We start from the raw sequence: 20,279 nt of genomic DNA, 5'->3' as shown, positions 1-20,279 counted from the left end.
ATAACTCAGCCTAACAACCTACACTTATTACTTTCCATCCTTACCTCCTTGTCTTCATATTGGCAGAGATTCATCCTTCTAAATGCGCTGTGAATTTTTTTTTCCTTTCTGCCTAGAAAAAGGGATGCGGCTTTCTTCCCTAACAGTTCCAACTCAAACACTATCTCCACCTTTTCTCCCCATTAGCAGGAACTCATGCTAGACCTTCATCTGGAAAAAAAAAAAAACAACTTCCCTGACCCTGTATCTTCCTTCGCTTTCTTGTCTTGTGGTCAAGAGAAGCCTGAACTTGATCCTTCCCCTCCTTACTTCTCATTTGTGCCTAAACACTGTAAAGCATGATCTCCAGAGTGTAATTTACACTGCTGCCCAGTCTCTAGTCATTAAAATTCTTTTCTTTGGCTTCTGTTACTGAATTATATTCAGAATCTCCTCCCATCTTGTTGCATAAAACCCAAGTTAGGTGATTTCAACCATCCCATAGGTGGCACTGACAACTCCCGAACACATGCAGTCTAAAACCATCTCTAGCCAGACTTTCTTGAATCCCTGACTGCTTCATAGTTTGTTCCACTTGATTATCCTGTAGGCATTTCAAAATCAATTCACTATCTTCCCCTGAAAACCCTCCCTTTGGTATTTCTGTTAAGAGCACCATGAATGCTCAAATCACCTTACCCTTTCAACTTCTATACCAAACTACCAGTAAATTTTGTTAATATTTGCTTAACATTTTAGTTTGCAATTTCCCATTCCTCGTTATCCTTACTGCTACAATCCAGTCTCCAACAGTCTTGCTTTCTTCTCTGTGTTGCTGCCGGAGTGAGTCTTTAGAAATGCAAACCCTATTACTTCAATCCCATTTTAAGAACAAACATGCCTGTTAAAGGCAGTCCAAATCACCAATCATGGCAAACCTTCCATCATCTGACCCCATGTACCCTCCAACTTCATCTCTGTACTCATTACCGAACATTACCTTCTTACTCTTTCCCCTCAAACCCACATTCACTCACTGCACTACTGCAGTCCCCAAATATACCATACTATTTAAATTTCCCGGTCTTCTATCAAAATGTGTGACAGTACATTTCTATGATGTCTATGTGGAGAATGGACAATACTTTCTTATCCTTTAAGAAACTCTTTTGAGAAATCTCTTCAGGTAGTTACAGAGGGGTACCACTGAGCTTCCCTCCATAGTGGGAGGTCCTGCCCAGCTGTGAGGAGCGTGGTCAGCTCCCTCAGGTTGACCTCAGCCCCAGAGTTGCCTTGACTGACATCACAGTCTTCAGGGGGCAGCCACATCTGAGCTGGAGTGCAAACACTGTTGTCCTTTGAAAGGCACTGATGGACAATATTCAGAGGACCCCCGCAGGTGTGCTGAGTTCTGTTGGACACTCATACTGCAGTATGACTTCTTTTGCCTAATACCGCTTTCCCCACTGCCTTCAAAGATACTTGCTCACCAAACTGCATCTCCGCATGCACCACAGAACCCTACTGTGACACTCTGCCTGGTTCACTCAAACAGAACCATTCTAATTTTCTGCCAGTTGTCTCTATTTCATTATACTAGAAATGCAGTGTTAAGTAAGATACTACTGTTGCCTTCAGGAGCTTCTATGGTATTAATTACACCTAACGGCACTTTGTAGGCACTAGACTTCCCTAGACTCCCAACTCTGGGCACAAAGTGGTCAATAAATTCAACTGAAATCTTTTTATCACATGAAACAGAAAATGGTGAACTGTGATACTGATAAACAGAACAAAGAAGGCAGGGTTAATTATGTGTAAACACTTTTTACAATCACAATGATAATGTTGAAAATAAAACCTATATAACAATAACAGAAAAACTAATTTGAATGGATACTGAACATAATACTGGCTATCATTTACTGATATACGCCAAGTAAAAAGTGAAATAATTTTCATATATGTTACTGATCTAACAGTTTCCTGTAACACAATCTCCATATTTTGTTAATGAGAAAACTAAGGCTCAGAGAATTAGATAGCTTGTCTAGTCACTTAGCACTGGTGCTGGAGTGAGGATATAAACCAGGTCAGTCTTGAATTATAATGTATATCTTATCCAGTTTTGAGTATACTGTGTGTATTAAAAAATTCTGACATGGATGACACATTTTTAAATTAACATATTACATGTGAAGGTCTCTCACTGTCAACACACAGGCTTCCAGCCATTTTTTTGCGTTAACGTTAAAAGATACTAAAATGAGACCATAGATATCTTCTACCTATGATACATATCCTCTAAATATGTAGTGAACACGGTCTCCTCTAGATGAGACTGCCAAAACATGATCAAGCTTATTCACTGTCCGTCTTGCTTTTTAAAACAAACTGCACAATTGCTTCCAAAGAGCCTGACTTACCTGGATCCCAACAGTCAAGAATCGTAGTTAAAGCACTACGGAGAAGATCCGTCCAAGCAGTATGGCTCTTTTCTGCTCGGGCCATGGGAGAAGACAATATTCCTTTCAGGGCCTGTAGGGAAGCTGCAACCGTTGAAGACAGCTGGCCCCCAGGTAACTTCACGGCAGTTTCCCTGAGGACTCCAATTGTGAGGTACAGTATAGTAGGAAGGATTGAGATGCTTCCTATAAGACATTTTGAAAATCACTATTTCAGTCTATATGTAGTTCCTCAAAAGAAATTACCAAATAAGTAAGGTTATGTCAAAGATTTCTAGCTTTTAAGATTATTTTTCATGAATGATTATAACAATTTTAATAACCTTAAGATTTTAAAGGTTAGATAAAATTTAGGTTCTAATTGGATATGTTATTTAAATTATATCACAGTATCATTATCTTGTGCTATGTGATTTCATTTGGTAGTTGACAAACATTGAATTTATTTTTTTTTTTAGTGTGGTAAAATATTTTTAACAAAAATTTACCACTTTAACCTTTTTTTTTTTTTTTAATTTGGCTGTGCTAGGTGTTAGTTGTGGCATGTGGGATCTAGTTCCCTGACCAGGGATCAAGCCCAGGCCGCCTACATTGGGAGCATGGAGTCTTAGCCACTGGACCACCAGGGAAGTCCCACTTTGACCATTTTTAAGTGTATAGCTCAGTGGCATTAAGTACACTGACTACCACCAGGCATTTGGGGGATTTATTTTATATTAAGCCTTGCAATTTGAAGTGAGTTAGTACAAAAAATTAAAGTTTCCATGGCTGCTAAGTAGTTAAAAAGTCACTTTGTTTAAAAGGAAAGGGAAGAGACTAAAGTTAAAACGGTCAATTAAGTTTTCCCAGGGGCTATCCACAAAACTCATGTAGTGTATTTTTTGCCCTTAATCCTTTGCTAGTCACTTTTTATGCACTCTTGGTATAAGGTAGGTGTGAGAATAAGGAATACAAGGTTTTAAGTCAAATTGAAGCTTGACATTATATTAAGCTTATAATATATAACATATATAAGATTTACATAATTAAAATAAATAAAAATAAGAAAACCACTTAAAAAACTAAAAAAAAAAAAAAGACTTACATAAGACTTTTATGCTATTTGCATATAAGTCTGTCAAGTCACATTTAAGCAGAAATATGCTTACCAATTAAGTATCCATTAAGTACTGAGTCCTTATTATGTGCTAGGGTACTAGAGGGTAAACATTTTTCTGGAAGTAAGACATAGGTCTGTGTGTGTGTGTATATATATATATATTTATCTGCTCTATATAATAGATTACATATACTGCCTCTATATATAACAAAAAAACCTATGTATATACATATGGAAGCTACATACACACACAGAAAAACAAAACTCAGTATGAGCCAGTTTTTAGGGATGTTCACAGATGAAGTAGGGTTGTAGTTGAATTTCAAAGGAAGGTAGAATTTTTAAAAGGAGAGAAGGGGTGGTGTCATTTCAGAACAAGTAACACCACTGGGAATAGCACAGAACAGGGCTAAGCATGAAACCTCCTGGGTTTATGGTTCACACAGAAGGTATCAGGAGGCAGCTGTACTCGGCAGAGCCCTATGGAGAGCCTTAGACACTATATTAAAAAGTATGGACTTGATTCCAAACAGAACTGGATATGATGAGAAGCTTCTATTAAAACTGAAGCAGGGAAAGTCCATTAGATACTATATACCAAAAAACGCCCCAGAGAGAGTAATTGCCATCAACTGGTTTAAAATATTTCTAAAAAAAAAAAAAAAAATGGAAGAACATTATTTTTCTAGAGTACATGCTGTCCCTATATTTACTTTCATCCTTTTAGTAAAATAAATTACTATAACGTTAATCGTAAAGGATTAAAGACAATACCCAAATCTTTGGGTCACCATTTGTTTAATGGAAAAAAGATTAGCAACCGTTATCTCCATTATCTATTAAAACTATTTCTCTCCTTTCAGGTCAAGTAAAGCTGTCACATACCACAACATACCTTCAGGAGAGCACACTGCAGGAAGTTCAGAGAGGATAACTAACGCAGCTGAAACTAGCCTACTTCCATCTTCTGACAGCATCTGTGGCTTTGTTGCTTTCACTCCTGGGCTTCCTGTCAATTTAGGATTTAGCCCTGGGAGCTGCCTAACTAGAATGCACACACACAACTCTAGTGTTGCAAAGACCAAAGACTTCCCAGGCACAAGTCCTCCTGTGTCCTTTCCCTCTCCAAATTCTGGCAAGGTTTCCTTTTCAGCAGCCCCATCATCAACTAGAAGACAAAAAGAACAGTGTTGAATAAATACTTCATGTTTGCTTTGCTTCTGTTGTAGGTAACACATTTAAATGGGTCAAGTCTTGGGTCTTGAATGAAAGAGAAAGCAGTTATGGAGGTAAAAGGAGCTGTCTTTATTTGGACTTCTTATTGTAGTGGATCAAAAGAAATCCTCGGTGACCTTCTCAGCCTTGCAGTATTGTCTGGTTAACTCCATGCAGTTAAGATGTGAACCTGATAGCTAGAGCTCCAGCACTGACTTTACCACCGAAAGTAGTGGTTTGGCAGAAAGAAAGGGACTGAGGTCTCTGATGTCTTTATGAAACTGCCATCTCAGCCCAGGACTGCCAACCTCTGGAGTTCTTGTAGATGAGAGCATAAGTCCTTGTGTTTTAAATCTACTGTCATTCTGGGTTTTGTTATATGTAGTCAAACGTAATCTTAAATGATATACTCACCAATACCAAATCAGACTTATAAATGAGCAATTTAATCACTTTATAAAACTAAATCATTAAAAAAATTGTCAGTAATTCTTTCCCTGTACACTGGTAAACACTTTTAAGTACTCAATCCATATAAGGGATTTTTTTTTTTTTTTCCTTTTAGGGCTGTTAAAATTCTAATTTTCCCAAGGGAAAATACTTTAGCTACTGACAATACCCAAGGTAACACGTAGAGACGACTGAGAGACTCTAAAGCCACACCTAGAGATGTTTCATTTGTCCTATACACAACATATTCTCAGGATGATACAGACACATAAGCAATACTTTAAAAAGCTTTTTTTTTTTAAAAAAAAGGTAATGATGCTATATGATTAATTTGGCACTGTGGTTTAATATTCACCTTCTGCACTTCGTCTTTTCTCCTTCACATGTTCTTGAGCCGCACAGATAATCTGCCTGACCACTTCAAGAGAAGCCAGTTGAATGGAAGGTGATTCTCGAGTCAAAATTACTCGATGTAGTACATTCAACAACTCAATACCCAAGTCCTATGACAGAAAACAGGTGAGACCATTTTGAAAATTATATACTTGAAAAAACAAAGTGTTAGGGCAGTAAAGTTACGTAACACCTGCTCCACTTTAAACCATCTCCAGGTTGGTTTCTGTCCAATCCTGTAGGAGATGGCACTATGACAGAAGAGCATTTTCACACAGGCCCTAAACTGAGAAAACAAACAAGGAGATTTCTAAAACAAGATAGAAAACATGGCTCAAAGTATACAAGGACTGCCAGATTCAAGACAAAAGACTCCCAGAGATAAAATTTTTCTAATACTTATGAATGGTGGCAAAAATGACACTGGCAGTGTGTAAGTTATTAAGCATAGAATGAATATCACTCAAAAGAAAATACACTAGAATAGTACTTAACTTTCTCCCTGTTCTATTGGTCACTCTGGTGGCTTTCTTTCATCCTCGAAAATAAGTGCGAAATAGTCATTATAATACTTGTTTTAACATACAGAATTAACAAGCACAAAAAGTTTAAAACTTATCCATGTGCAGTTCAAGTCAGGCAGGAGCCTGACTTATACTTTAAACCTAATAAACGATAGTGATAATAAATAACAGTCTATACAGAGAGGAAATTATACCATTTATTTTTCTTAACATCCAAAAGTCAATTTAATATACAGTTCAATATACTGGTAATACTGGCTTCCCTGGGGGCTCAGTGGTAAAGAACCTGCTTGTCAGTACAGGAGTTGCAGGTTCAATCCCTGGGTCAGGAAGATCCCCTAGAGAAGGAAATGGTAACCCACTCCAGTATTCTTGTCTGGGAAATTCCATGAACAGGGGACTGTGGTGGGCTATAATCCTTGGGGTCACAAAGAGCCAGACACAACTTAGCGAGTATTTACGCATATGGTAATACATGATGCTAAGGGTGCCTGCCCAATGCATTGTTGCTCTTGGGAAGAAAGTTAAAGGAAGTGCTGTACGTTGTACAGTGATCCTTCAAATCATGGTCACAACTGGATCTGTTATTAGTGTCTGACTCCACCTATAGGCTGTAGTCAGTTGTCTCTTAAAAAGACCTTGATGGAGAAACCAGCCGAGAGGAACACTACACAACTGACAGTTAACAACATGAACCAAGAGGATTCTCTCTTGGGGAAATGGGGTATAAGGTACAGATGTATATGAGAAGCAGAGTGCAGTGAGGTGGCAAGGGACAAGGACAGTACAGGATAGAACCTTCCCATCACTGCAGAAAGCTGGCCTGAAGAGTTGCCACACAGAGCAGTGGACTGGTGGCAGCAAAAGCGTGGCAGGAGCAGAGAGACAGCAGCAGACGGTCCTGAGTCAGCACGGCTGCTGATGGCACTTCGGTTCGGAGGCCTAGCTAGGCAGTGTTTTAGTTTCCTTTTCACTTCTCCGTGTTCACCCGCGGTTCACTATAGTAACCTGAACACATTTCTGTTGCTGTGCCTTGGAATCTACAGAAGCCTGACAAGCAACAAGAAATCACCTGATCACTGCCAATTTTAGATCTTGGCCAAGGAACGTCTAGAAGGGCCTGTAACGCGTGTAAACAGGCAGTAATGCTTTCCATGGTTGCATCTGAACGTAAGGAACATAGAAACTTCACACTGATTCCTGTAGAAAGTAGAGAAAGAGAACAAGGCTTCTTTAGAGTCTTGGTTTCTGATGTTAAAGAATTTTCTATTTTGATAAGATATACAAATAAATTTAGCAAAGAAGCAATGCAAATAAATCACCAGAAATTTAAGACTAAACAATTAAGTGGTAAGGCAATCTCTAAACAGTTTTTGTTTTTATCAACATGTACACAAATAATCTCAACTAGGCTTGTGCACTACTGCAAAAATTATAAGAAAACTGTGCCAGAACTTAACATGCAGAGTTTCATAATTTTATTCTGACTAAAATTTCTTGAGTGATTACCATGTATCAGGCATTGTACTGTATCATTTCACTCTCACAGTATCTCAGGAAGTAGGTACTATTATTTACCACTCCTTTTGCAAACACAAAGCTTAAATAGTTTGCTAAATGTCCGTTAAAACGAGGCACACCAAGAATTTGAACTAAGGTAATTAAACAGCACAGCTTATGCCCTGCCAGTCTTTATTACATGAGGGTTTGTTTTTAAAAAGCTCCCAAGGCAAAAAGAAACAAAATTTTAATATACCCAAGGATATAGTAAATCTGATCATGTGTGGCTTCAGAAGGAATGACAGAAGCTCTATGAACCAGAAACCTTATTAATTACTGACCTTTATAACCCTCACGTTGCAGTTAGAAACTTATTTATAGGTAATCTAACAGGTTGTTTCCTCAGAACAAGGTAAGTGTGAAAAACATTTAATCTAGAAACTCACTGTATCTAGAAATATACCTCATTTTAAAAATGAAGTTCTAAGAAAGCCAAAATATGGGTTAAACTTCATAAATTTTAAAATCTCATTTATCTTTGACCTTAAATATTGATGCAGTTCTGTACCTGTGAATATACCTTCTTGAACCATGCAAGCCTTGAGAATGGGGAGAGAGGGGCATATGACCCAGTATACTGTTACTGCCTAATGAAGAATGAAGTTAACAGCCACAAGAGCTGACAGGTAAGAAAGCACAATCCAAGAAAAACTCCGTGTGGTTGGCAGCGGGTAAAAAGTGTTTTACTGACCTAAAATAAGATGGAATCTCTCAGTGTAGACATCCTCAGGGGACTTTACTGCAGGTCCAGAGGATGAGCCCTGGCACATGGAAGTTGGTGTCACAGGCCTTGAGAGATTAGGGGCTCCCTCATCTGGGTCAGCAACGACAAAGCCTGTGCTTGTAAGCCACAGTGCTGTGGCATGCAAGATAAGCGCCCAGGAGTTATAATAATGCAATTTTGCATTTTCACTCGTCTCTGCTGTGTAGAAAGCACCACCTACATAAAAGGGAAAGCAAACAGTTTCAGGAGGAATACAAGAAGAGATGTGTTCACACTCCATTTCCCCTTTTATCTGTTATAAGAGATAGACCGTTTCCAGCCTGTACCCTACACTTCAAGGCAACCACTTGTTGACTTTCACCACAGATTAGTTTTGCCCATTTTTGGACTTCACAGAAATGGAAAAATACACAGTATGCAACTGTTTGTGACTGAGTTTTTAACTTAACAATGTTTTTAGAGATGGATCATCCATGCTGCTGTATTATCAATATTTTATTATCAGACTTTATTTCTCCTGAGCATACAACTGTTGGTCACAGTGCTGACGTATCCTTAAAACTACATAAGAAATTTGTAGGCTAACTCTTTTTCTTTTTAATCATAAAATATTTTAAAATAAATATGTGATGTGTGTGTGTTTAGAATGCAAAAGGTTCACACAATCTGAAGAGAAACCACAGTATGTGTGCGCTCATGCTCAGTCACTCAGTTGTGTCCGACTCTTTGTGACCCCATGGACTGTAGCCCACCAGGCTCCTCTGTCCACGGAATTCTCCAGGTAAGAATACTGGAGTGGGTTGCCATCTCCTCCTCCAAAGGATCTTCCTGACCCAGGGATCAAACCCTTGTCTCCCTCATTGGCAGGGGGATTCTTTACCACTTAGCTACCTGGGAAGCCCAGAGTATGTATATGCATGTATAAAACAAACGCTGATACTCACCTACCTCTAAGATTAACATTTTGCCATTCTTAAATCTCTTTCTTAAAAAACAAACAAAACCACTAAAACTCTATATACCACTAATTCTTGCCCCTCCTTCTATAACCACTTTCCTCAAGTCACTGTGAATCAGTCTCAGATCTTAAACTTTCACACTGGACATTTGTATTCATAAATAATAGATGCTGTTATTTAGTGTGAGTTTACTTAAAAGGCCTCATATTGTGTGTATCCTTTTCAAACTTTCCCCCTTAACATTATGTTTTAGAGAGTCACATATGTTGATTCATGTGTCATTCATTTTTGTTGATAAATTTTTTCAGTAAATCAATGTATTTCCATTTTTAATGCTATTAAAAGGTACAAAGTCCAATTAATACTCTGCATATTTTTGTGTATAATTCCAATTAAAATTCTAATAGAACTTGACAGGCTGGCCCTAAAATTCATAGCAAGGAGTGAAAAAAATAATAGCTGTTTTGGAATAACATGAAGATTAAAAGCAGCTGCCAAATATCCAATCCATAAAATGTGATATTAATAACTGAGTATAAAATTAGATTCCCTTGGGGGAATATATGTATAAAAAATAGTGGATATATCTATATGTATATGTATAACTGATTCACTGTGTTATACAGCAGAAACTAACACAACATTGTAAAGCAACTACACTCCAATAAAAACAAATAAAATTAGACCCCTATCTTCATTCTACACACAAAAAATAAATTCCAGCAGGACTAAAATCTAAAAAGCAGAAGTGTAAAGCTTATATATCTTTGTGATCTTAATTTTAAAAAAGTATCAGGCATTACAGAGGAAACACAAACCATAAAAAACTGATTACATTAAATTTGAAAAGGTCAAAGAGCCAAGCTGAGAGAGGATACCTTCCAGATATGGAACCACAAAGGAAGAGTATTAAACATATGTAAGGATTAACAAGTCAGTAAGAAAATAACAAATATGAAGTAGAAAATGGGCAAAGATGATGACTGGATGACTTATGGAAAAAGAAATTTAAACAGCCCATAAACTGATGAAAAAAGACTTTCAATCGAGGAAATAAACCAATGAAATTCTTTAAACTCATCACATTGGGAAAAACAATTAAGTACAGTAACATATAATGGAGGGAAGATATAAATAAACAGAGGCATGTTGTTGGTCACATACACTGCTGTAATCACGCTGGAGAACGATTTGGCTGTTATCTTGTGAGTTAAGAAGAGTGTGCCTCATGACTGAACAAGTCTCTACCTAAAGCAACTCTCCCATGACTATTCTATGAATGAAAATTATTCTTGAAAAAATGCTTCCAATAAACATTACCTGCTAGTGGAGAAATTTTGAAAATACATGTTATTGACTGTCATTCTAGGAATTACAGTAAATATTTCACCCCCTTACCTTCAACAGGAAGCTGAGAGGCAAATTCTGAAGGCAAAGTTAGGAGAGCAAAATCCTGAAGTGCAGCTAGCCAGAGCCTACTCAATGTGCCAAGGTCTGCGTGGACTAAGTCAAGCAGCCCATCTGGTGAAATCGACCCGTTTCCAACGCTCTCTTCTGAACAGGCAGGAGTTTTCAAAGGTTGTCTGTGGTTTTTATGCCTTTCTACAGCAATTATGTAGACCTGTATAAAGGTTACTTTATAAATAGGAAACTCTTAGACCCACAGGTGCTACAATATTTTTATCTTGCAGACTTACCTTGAACCTGCCTTCTAGATTTGAAATGCACATGATACCAAGAAGGTACACATGTGCAACCACATACAAAACTGGGGTAGAAAGATCCAAAACATTATCTTCACCGAGATAGGTTAGGGATAATAAACATTTGACAAGTATGCTGCCACATTGCAGTTTACAACCATGACAGCTGTAACTAAATGATCCTGGCACCCTTTTTCACTAAGCCTGGCTATGGCCTTGTAATCCATTTCAATATATGGCTACAGGCAGCCATCTCTGAATTCAAATAAGCTGAAATACTGAATATTTTCTTTCAATGTTACCACTAAATGACTTATAAAACATTTACCTATATAGACTATAGACAAGGACTACAGAATGTTAAAGTATTCAACATAGTACATAATGTGTACTATCTCTTTATCCATAGCTCTGAAATCCAAAGGCTCTGTAAAATGTAATTTTGTGGGCAACAATCTGGTGACAAAACACAAAAAAATTTATGTGAGGCTATTTATACAGTGTGACTATTCAAACATTTTCACAGATATATTATAAATTGTTTGATTATAGATTTTATGGTATTATCCCAAACATCCTGGAGGAATATATGAAATATGCATCCAAAGTTTAAATTCCAATTTATCTGGCTCTAAGGATTTCAAATAATTACGGACCTCAATTACATGCAGCTTGTTGGCTAGTCATTATTTCCACTAAGGAGAGAACAGGAGAAAGCAATGGCTTAAGCAAGAGTATAGAGATTCAAATGATTATAAAAAATATTATAAAATAGTAAACTTATAAAATAGGTTACAGAAATTACAGAATATCTGTTCGTTCTACCAAAAGCATATGTTTAAACCATTTCGAGTTGATTGTTAAAGATTATTAAATCCAACTTATTAAGTCTAGGCAGAACTACTTTCTAACTGAAATTTGTCAATACTAAATAATGACAAAAACAGAAACTCAACAATCTTCTGGTTTTCATTAGCCCTACTGAAGAAAACCCTTTCTCACATATTGGACTGCAACACTCAGCTGCAATCTGAGACTGTATATTTTTCACTAAAGTGATATATGAACCAAGACTGGCCAAATCTGACAACTGTTGAAGCTGGATAATGGGTTTATATGAGTTCAATACAGTATTGTTTACTTCTGTATATATGTAAACATTTCTATCATAAATTTAAAAAATTATATGGCTTTCTTCCTGATTAGAAAAGTAAATAAAGAACAAATAAGTACTTCCCTCTAAGATTTTTTAACCTTAGGAAATAAAATGACTTAATATTCAAAAGTCATTTTATGAAAGAAAGAGCTCTAAGAAATATTAAAGCATGTGTTATAGTTATAGAATATATGAGCAAACCCACATTTCCAATAATTCAGGTTTCAATAAAAGTTGATTTCCATTGGCTATGATAAAGTCTCTTATGACTGCCCCCTGCTTGAAACAGCAGATAAGACAACAGGAGGGTACTTTATTTTTTTTTTTTTTTCCCAGGAGGGTACTTTAGAATCCTTGGCCAAAATATCAATTAGCATATAAATATATCTCATGTTGAAACTCTTGTTAACCTTAAACACAGACTTACTTGTATTTTAAATAGCTAATTTCAGTTTATGGCCTAAGATGTTTATTGACAACATCCAAAATTCTAGTCATAAATTGAGACATACTAACCTCTGCCCAGGCTTTTAGCACAGCTAAGATCTCCATGGTAGAAGCACTTTCATTATATAAGTGACTAAGAGCTTCTTTTCCAACCTGAATTTTTGTTAATGATGCAACAAGCAGTTGATGAACTCTTCGGATGTCGTTAAGGTCACTTACAACTCCACTTGCTATCCATGCACTGCAAACCTAATTTTTTAAGAGAATCAAAGATTATATTTAAAAACTATAAACACCCCCTTTGGGCCAGAGTTCACTCATATCTCAGGAATCTGGTCACTTAAATCATCTTGCTGTCAAGAAACCCAATGGGATGCTGCTGATAATGACAGTCAAAGCCAGCATTTCAAAAGAGAACAAGACAGGGTGCTCAGCTGGAGCACTGGGATGACCCTGAGGGGTGGGACAGGGAGGGAGGTGGGAGGGGGGTTCAGGATGGGGAACGCATGTACACCCATGGCTGATTCATGTCAATATATGGCAAAAATCACTACAATATTATAAGGTAATTAGCCTCCAATTAAAATAAATAAATTAAAAAAATCAAAAGAGAATGAAATCATAAGGTTGAAGAAAGGAAGCTGTGCTAATAAGTAAATAGTTTTAGGTGTTATTAAAATAGACAAAATAAGCCATGAAAGGCACTACTTGCATAATTGTTTGGATTGACATTTGAATTATATCTTCAATCTTAATTATTTCATATTACTATTTTAAAATCAGGTATTAATTGCACCTCAATAAAGATTTTTATTCTTTTGAAGATATTTTTAACTTTTAAAACAAAACATCATTAGTAATCCTCCAATGTTACTCAGTTACCAGGGGCCATCTATAAAGGTTTTCCTGATTGGCACGATATTTCATGAAAATTTATTTTTCCTTTCCCATCTACTTATTTAGTTCATATTTCCTTTCAAAAAAGATTTCAAGTGGCTTATAGCAAGAACACATATAATAAAATGATAAATTAGACTCAATACAACAGTTAACAAAATTCTATGAATATTGAAGGTACTCAAACATTTCCTAAATACAACTGAACTTGAAAAGTTGAAAGAAATGAGTAAAATCAGTTTTTGCCATTTTGTTTATAATTAATTTAATTCATACCAGTTCTGCTTTTATTTCAGACCATTCAGGGCTGGATAGTGAACGCTTGACAACACCATCAAGAAAAGCAACTATTTAAAACTGTATACCATATGGCTGATAGATATATGAAAAAATGCTCAACCTTACTTGGCATACAAATCTAAACTATCCTGAGATACCCTTTTTACTCCATAACAAAAATCTAAGTTTGACAACGCACACAGCTGCTGAGAAAACAGGCACTTGCATACAGTGCTGGTAGGAGTTTAAAGTGGTTAACTCGTAATGTACTCTTTTAACCCAACAATTCAATTTTGGGGAATTTAGCTCCCGTACATGCTTGGACCCAGTGAAATAACCCATACAGAAAGAATTAGCTGCAGCACTATCTGTAAGAGCAAAAGACAAAAAAGAACCCCCATATTTCCATCACTAGAGAGTTGGTGACATACCCATATACTGGCTTATATGCAGTTACAAGAAAGAAAAAGTTCTGTAAATTTAAAAGGTGAAGAAAAGGGGCAGCTGAGATTAATGGGTGGGTGGACAACTGTAACATAGAACCTTGGTATTAAATACTGTCTGGAGAGCTGCTTCCTAAAGGAGGGTTTACTATTTACCTGACAAGCTTTGGCAGTGACGTCAGGTGGTGTCTCTGAGGTGAAGGCTGGTCTAAGTGCTGCTCCTACCTGGCAAGAAATGATATGCTCATTCAAGCATCAATAAGTAAGATAGCACAAACTCTTTTCTCTTTTTAATGTTATCTTACAGTTATCCCTTTATAATAGGTATTATAAACACTTTTTGGTTTTGTCTGCCCAGGATGTCTTTCCCTGTTTTTGGGTAAGAGCATCTCAGTTCTCCTTTGGGGAACCTTCTCTCTCGCCAACTCTCAGCCCATGTGGTTGCTATGGGGCTAACAGCACTGTCTGGCTCCAGGGACCCACACTGGTATAATGAAAGCTCTCCTGTAGATGTTTGCTGGAAGTACTCAGAAAGAAGCGCTGTTTTTAGACTTTTTTTTTTTTTTTAAGAAGCACTGTTTTTAAAAGACTCTAGATGCTAAGACAGTCATTTTGATACCACTCGGAGAGGGCAAATTTGAAAAAGAGCCAGTGCAGGAGAAAGCAGAGCCAACTAAGATTCCCCAAAACAATCTTCCTTTTCTGCTTAAGTGACTGGTAGTTTTATTTCTAGCATTTATAATTTTAAGAGGAGTAAAAATATAACAGAGCTCCCCTTATGCTGGAATATAATATTTAGACCAATATGTAGTTGTATGTAACTCCTGTCCCTTCCTTTTCTCTTTCCCTAAACATATACTGACATTACCTATTGGGAAGATGTGATGGAGCCTGCTACCAACTGATGAACTGCTCTGGATTCCCTAATTGCCAGTCAACAGAAGCTGCTTCTGAATCATGAGAGGTATCCTTGCATGACTGCTGAAGGACTGCATGCGATGTGTGTGATGTAACATGATGATTTTGTTATCTTCCTTGTTCCTCTTAGGTTGCTCAGTGCACCAGTCAAACAAACACCGGTTAAAAAGATTCCAGAACCAGTAAAAGAATCTTGAATTCTAAGTTCAGGGGAAATAAAGGAGGTTATATCTAGACTAGGAGTAGTAACCTGAAGATGAAACATGCATGTGGCCTAAATGGAATGTTAATAATATTAATGATTTGGTGTTCAGTTCAGTTCAGTCGCTCAGTCGTGTCCGACTCTCCGCGACCCCATGAATCACAGCATGCCAGGCCTCCCTGTCCATCACCAACTCCCGGAGTTCACTCAAACTCATGTCCACAGAGTCAGTGATGCCATCCAGCCATCTCATTCTCCGTCGTCCCCTTCTCCTCCCGCCCCCAACCTTTCCCAGCATCAGAGTCTTTTCCAGCTTATTTGGATATTCGGTAAAGAATTTCATTATTAAAGCCCTTTATTCTCCATAAATTACCAAGAAGCTTTTAATTATGCAGCTTAACTCTTAGCGTTATAAAAGACCTGTTTCATGAATTATTTTGCTTTTACTTGAAGATTTCTTCTTCAAACATATACTAATTAGACTGGTGATATATTAACAGAGAGATACACACACATTTATGTGTTAACAGTGACAGGCCAATTAGTTTCACAGACTTCTAACCAGGGTGTTTAATAATAAGATTGTCTAATACAAAGTGCTTACATTGGCTTGATACTGTTCCAGAATCACATGACCTGGAAACTCTGGTTCTGGAATTGTTGCAAATCGCCGAATAACCACTAACAGTGTTTCAAGGCCAGAAAGACGGAGCTGGTCACTATGATCTGTGGCAGCCATAAAAGCCATGCGAATTAAGTCAGCAAGATGTAGCACCAAAAAGTCATCTGCAAGATTAAAAGAAGAAAATCTTATTAAGAAAAAGAATATGATGGAACTAAGATTTATGTTAAGTGCTAATTTTTCCTCCCTTTAATGTCATAAGCTAGACTTTCAAGTACTTTTACAGTTTTACTGTTTGTTACAGACCTTAAAGCTAGATTTACCGCACCAGTGCCAATACTCAGACACAAACAACTATCCCAAATCAAATACTAATACAGCTTTGAAAAAACCAAAGGCAGAATTAGCATCCTTTAAAAGAATGCTAATAGTATTTTCAATAAAAATTTTGTTCAGTCTTTCTGATAAAAGTACATTAGAAGGTACTTAGGAAACTTTGGGTTTTGATGAATTACGCATTAATCATTCTCTTCGTGTCAAGTTGAAGCTGAAAGATAATATTCCTTTAAAAAATTTTTATGTGGTTCTTTATATGGACTATGGGCTTCCCCGTTGGCTCAGATGGTAAAGAATCTGCCTGCAAAGGAGAAGCCCCAGGTTTGATCCCTGGGTCAGGAAGATCCTCTGGAGAAGGGAATGGCAGCCCACTCCAGTATTCTTGCCTGGGAAATCCCATGGACAGAGGAGCCTGGTGGGCTGCAGTCCATGGGGTCACAGAGTTGGACACGACTGAATGACTAACGCTTTCACATTCGTATGGACTACATTACCTTACTTCTGCATGTGCGGCCACACACACAAAAGATGGGGGCATAAAAAAAATATTTCTAGCTATAAAATTATAAATGAGAATTCCTTTCATACCTATAACATATTACTTGGTATAATAATTCTACTGGGGAAAGACATAAAACAATCATTTAACAGTGTTCCAACAATAAAATGTTTACAGGTACAACAAACCTTTACCTAAAAAAAATTTGAGACTAATTCAAACAAGTATACTAGTTATAGGTCATACTGAAGAAACCAGCTCATCTTAGTAAGTGCCAGTTACAATTTTAATCAAGAGCACAGGAGTCAGTAAGCACACTAATTTTATACCTATCAGTATTAGTGTTCATCACAAATAAAAGACTCAGTTTCCAAAACATACTAAGAGCTCATACAACTCAATGACAAAAAGACAACCACCACTGTCAAAGAATGGGCAGAAGACCTAAACAGACACTTCTCCAAACTATATATACATATGACCAACAGGCACAGGGAGAGATGCTCAACACTGCTAATTCTCAGAGAGACACACGTGAGGTACCACTTCATACCAGTCAGAATGGCCATCATTAAAAAGCCTACAAATATTAATACAAATGTTGGAGAGGATGTGGAGAAAAGGAATGTACAATGTTGGCAAGAATATAAATTGGTACAGCCACTACGTAAAACAATATAGAAGTTCCTTAAAAAAGGAAAGGGCTACCATATGATCCAGCAATCCTATTCCTGGGCATATATCTAGAGAAAACCAAAAAATTGAAGATTCATGCACCCCTATTTTTATAGCACTATTTACAACAGCCAAGACATGTAAACAATTAAAATGTCTGACAGATGAATGGATAAAGATGTGGTATATACACACAGTAGAGTATTATTCAGCCATCAGAGGAATGAAATAATGCCATTTGCAGCATCATGGAATCTAAAATATGATACAAATCAACCTATCTACGCAACAGAAACAGACTCACTGACAGAGAGAACAGACTTGGTTGCCAAGGGGAGTGGAGGTAGGGGAGGGAAGAAACAGGAGTTTCAGATTAACAGAGGCAAACTATTACATATGGACTGGATGGACAACAAGGTCCTACTGTACAGCACAAGGAACTATACGGAATACTCTGTGGTAAGCCATAATGGAGAAGAAAATGAAAAAGTATAAAAATATATACATGTGTGTATAACTGAGTCACTTTGCTGTACAGAAGAAATCAACACAACACTGTAAATCCACTATGAGTGAGTGAGTGAATGAAGTCACTCAGTCAGGTCCGACTCTGCGACCCCATGGACAGTAGCCCACCAGGCTTCTCTATCCATGGGGTTTTCCAGGCAAGAGTACTGGAGTGGGTTGCCATTTCCTTCTCCAAGGGATTTTCCCAACCCCGGGATCGAACCTGGGTCTCCTGCATTGCCGACAGACGCTTTACTGCCTGAGCCACCAGGGAAGCCCAACTATACTTCAATAAAATTAAGCAAATGAAAGACAACTAGGAGACTCAATATGTGCCTGCTTGAAAAATAAAATAGAAATACTTAATTCATAGTCTCAGATGGGGAATAACAACATCTTGCCTTGTGATTCGTTCGTCAGGTAAAGAATATTTATACTGCTAAGTCACTTCAGTCGTGTCCGACTCTGTGTGACCCCATAGATGGAAGCCCACCAGGCTCCCCCGTCCCTGGGACTCTCCAGGCAAGAACACTGGAGTGGGTTGCCATTTCCTTCTCCAATGTGTGAAAGTGAAAAGTGAAAGTGAAGTCGCTCAGTCGTGTCTGACCCTTAGCGACCCCACGGACTACAGCCTACCAGGCTCCTCCATCCATGGGATTTTCTAGGCAAGAGTACTGGAGTGGCTTGCCATTGCCTTCTCCGAAAGAATATTTATAAGGCATTGAAATATGAGCATTGTGTCTGAATATATGTGTTTAAGTGAATTAAACCATAATCAATATATATTTAGGTAAAAATAATAAAACTGAACAATAAAAGGTCAAACTGGTCTCACAAGTAGGTTTAATTTACAGTGAAATAGACTCAGATGTTTTCAAGGTAATATCCATGGAACCAAAATAATCTATGAGCAAAATAGCTATTTTTGCTATATTTAATAGTTCTATAAAAATAAAATTTAAGAAAATAAAATTTGGGAATGCACATACTGCTTTCCAAGAACGTGACCATTCTCTATAAACTTAATGTATCCCATTATGTCCACGAAACAAAAGTGAATGCTGATTTAAGAAGTTCAATCATTAAGAATATTTGAACATTAGAAATGTACTACAGGTACATAGCACCTCTATGTGTATCATTTGGTCTTTTCATGGTTAAGCCACTTACTTCTTGAATCCTTCTTTTTCATTTCCTGTGCTAAAGCAACATCAAAATGTGCGCTGTGTGCATTCTCACATTGGTTGATTATCCTACAGACACATTCAGCAGCGAAGACTCTTGTGGCCCATCGGGGATTGGTGAAAGGGTGAGGTCTGCCATCCTTTCTGCTGGTCAGAACTGAAGCATCATCCCCTTTATCTCCTTCCTCTTCTTGCATTGTATCCACACATGTTACAGTTACAAAATCTTTTATCAAGGGAGAATATACATAGTTTCAATTGGAAGATAAACTTATAAAGGGACACAAATGACCTTAAGTACAGAACATAATTACTGTTCATCAATCACACATTTTTTAACAATGTAAAATAATCATGTCTAATGACTATTGATAACAGTGGTTACCTTGAAAAACGCTAAAAAAAACTTCTTAAAAAATGGTGAAGCCATTAATTTATATTTAAAGTGAAAAACTGAACATGATACTAGAATAATTATCAATCCGCTGTATGTAGATGGATACACTTAAGGAAGCACAGAATTCTGTGGTAGGGAGTATGGTGGACAGAACTAGATATGTAACACTGGGCCCTTGAATGAATTTAAGATGGTTCCTGAACCCACAAAAATGTCCCAAAATTACTTTCCTCAGGATAGACCCACTGGTATATTTACAATCTCAAATTATCCAGATGACTAGAGCAAGTAAGGAATTGTTTTCCCTTAATATTATACTGAACTGAACTGAATATTATATTAATTGCTAACTTATTAACTATTTAACTCAAAATGCAACTTATAACATAAACCAACTTGTTTTTCTTATATTATCTTTTATGTCAACATTTCTTGAGTGCGATATAACAGATAGCAAAGATGTTACAAAGTTAAGGCAAACCCCTGTCTTAAAACATCAGTGGAGACTGAAGACATCAACAGAGACTGAAATGTATGTTTTTCTAATAAGAAGGGATAGAGGTAAACTACAAAGGATAAAAAGAATAAACAGTAAAGTAAATTGAGTATTAAGTTTACAGAGTGACTATAAAACGTTAAAGAAGAT

General features: G+C 37.1%; 1 protein-coding gene and 1 long non-coding RNA gene across 20 annotated transcripts in view; one reads left to right on the top strand and one right to left on the bottom strand.

The window, feature by feature from the left end:
- The window catches only part of HEATR5A (HEAT repeat containing 5A), a 104,451-nt gene that overhangs the window by 5,480 nt on the left and 78,692 nt on the right, over positions 1 to 20,279 (bottom strand). For all 12 annotated transcript variants that reach the window (XM_088829504.1, XM_088829502.1, XM_055418206.2 and 9 more), the window contains 10 exons: positions 19,223 to 19,462; positions 16,018 to 16,199; positions 14,450 to 14,518; positions 12,744 to 12,923; positions 10,767 to 10,989; positions 8,377 to 8,625; positions 7,198 to 7,325; positions 5,564 to 5,711; positions 4,439 to 4,711; positions 2,406 to 2,630 (listed from right to left, as the gene is read on the bottom strand). In XM_088829504.1, coding sequence (XP_088685630.1) covers positions 2,406 to 2,630; positions 4,439 to 4,711; positions 5,564 to 5,711; positions 7,198 to 7,325; positions 8,377 to 8,625; positions 10,767 to 10,989; positions 12,744 to 12,923; positions 14,450 to 14,518; positions 16,018 to 16,199; positions 19,223 to 19,462 — 1,917 coding nt within the window. The remainder of the gene's footprint in view (positions 1 to 2,405; positions 2,631 to 4,438; positions 4,712 to 5,563; positions 5,712 to 7,197; positions 7,326 to 8,376; positions 8,626 to 10,766; positions 10,990 to 12,743; positions 12,924 to 14,449; positions 14,519 to 16,017; positions 16,200 to 19,222; positions 19,463 to 20,279) is intronic.
- Positions 5,594 to 20,279, top strand: part of LOC129550498 (uncharacterized) — a 74,378-nt gene continuing 59,692 nt past the window's right edge. For 6 of the 8 annotated variants that reach the window (XR_016035630.1, XR_016035625.1, XR_016035629.1 and 3 more), the window contains exons 1-5: positions 5,594 to 5,727; positions 8,186 to 8,311; positions 9,055 to 9,190; positions 10,776 to 10,946; positions 13,868 to 15,257. This is a non-coding gene — a long non-coding RNA (uncharacterized LOC129550498). Of the gene's footprint in view, positions 5,728 to 8,185; positions 8,312 to 9,054; positions 9,191 to 10,775; positions 10,947 to 13,867; positions 15,258 to 18,472; positions 19,230 to 20,279 lie in introns of those variants that run through there. The other 2 variants (XR_016035628.1, XR_016035631.1) reach the window with 2 other exon arrangements.

This window comes from Moschus berezovskii, chromosome 21 (genome assembly GCF_049115385.1).
Source record: "Moschus berezovskii isolate FMDL1 chromosome 21, NW_MosBer_1.0, whole genome shotgun sequence".
NCBI lineage: Eukaryota > Metazoa > Chordata > Mammalia > Artiodactyla > Moschidae > Moschus > Moschus berezovskii.
Note: the sequence above shows the minus strand (reverse complement) of the source record. Positions and strands in the feature narration are given on the sequence as shown.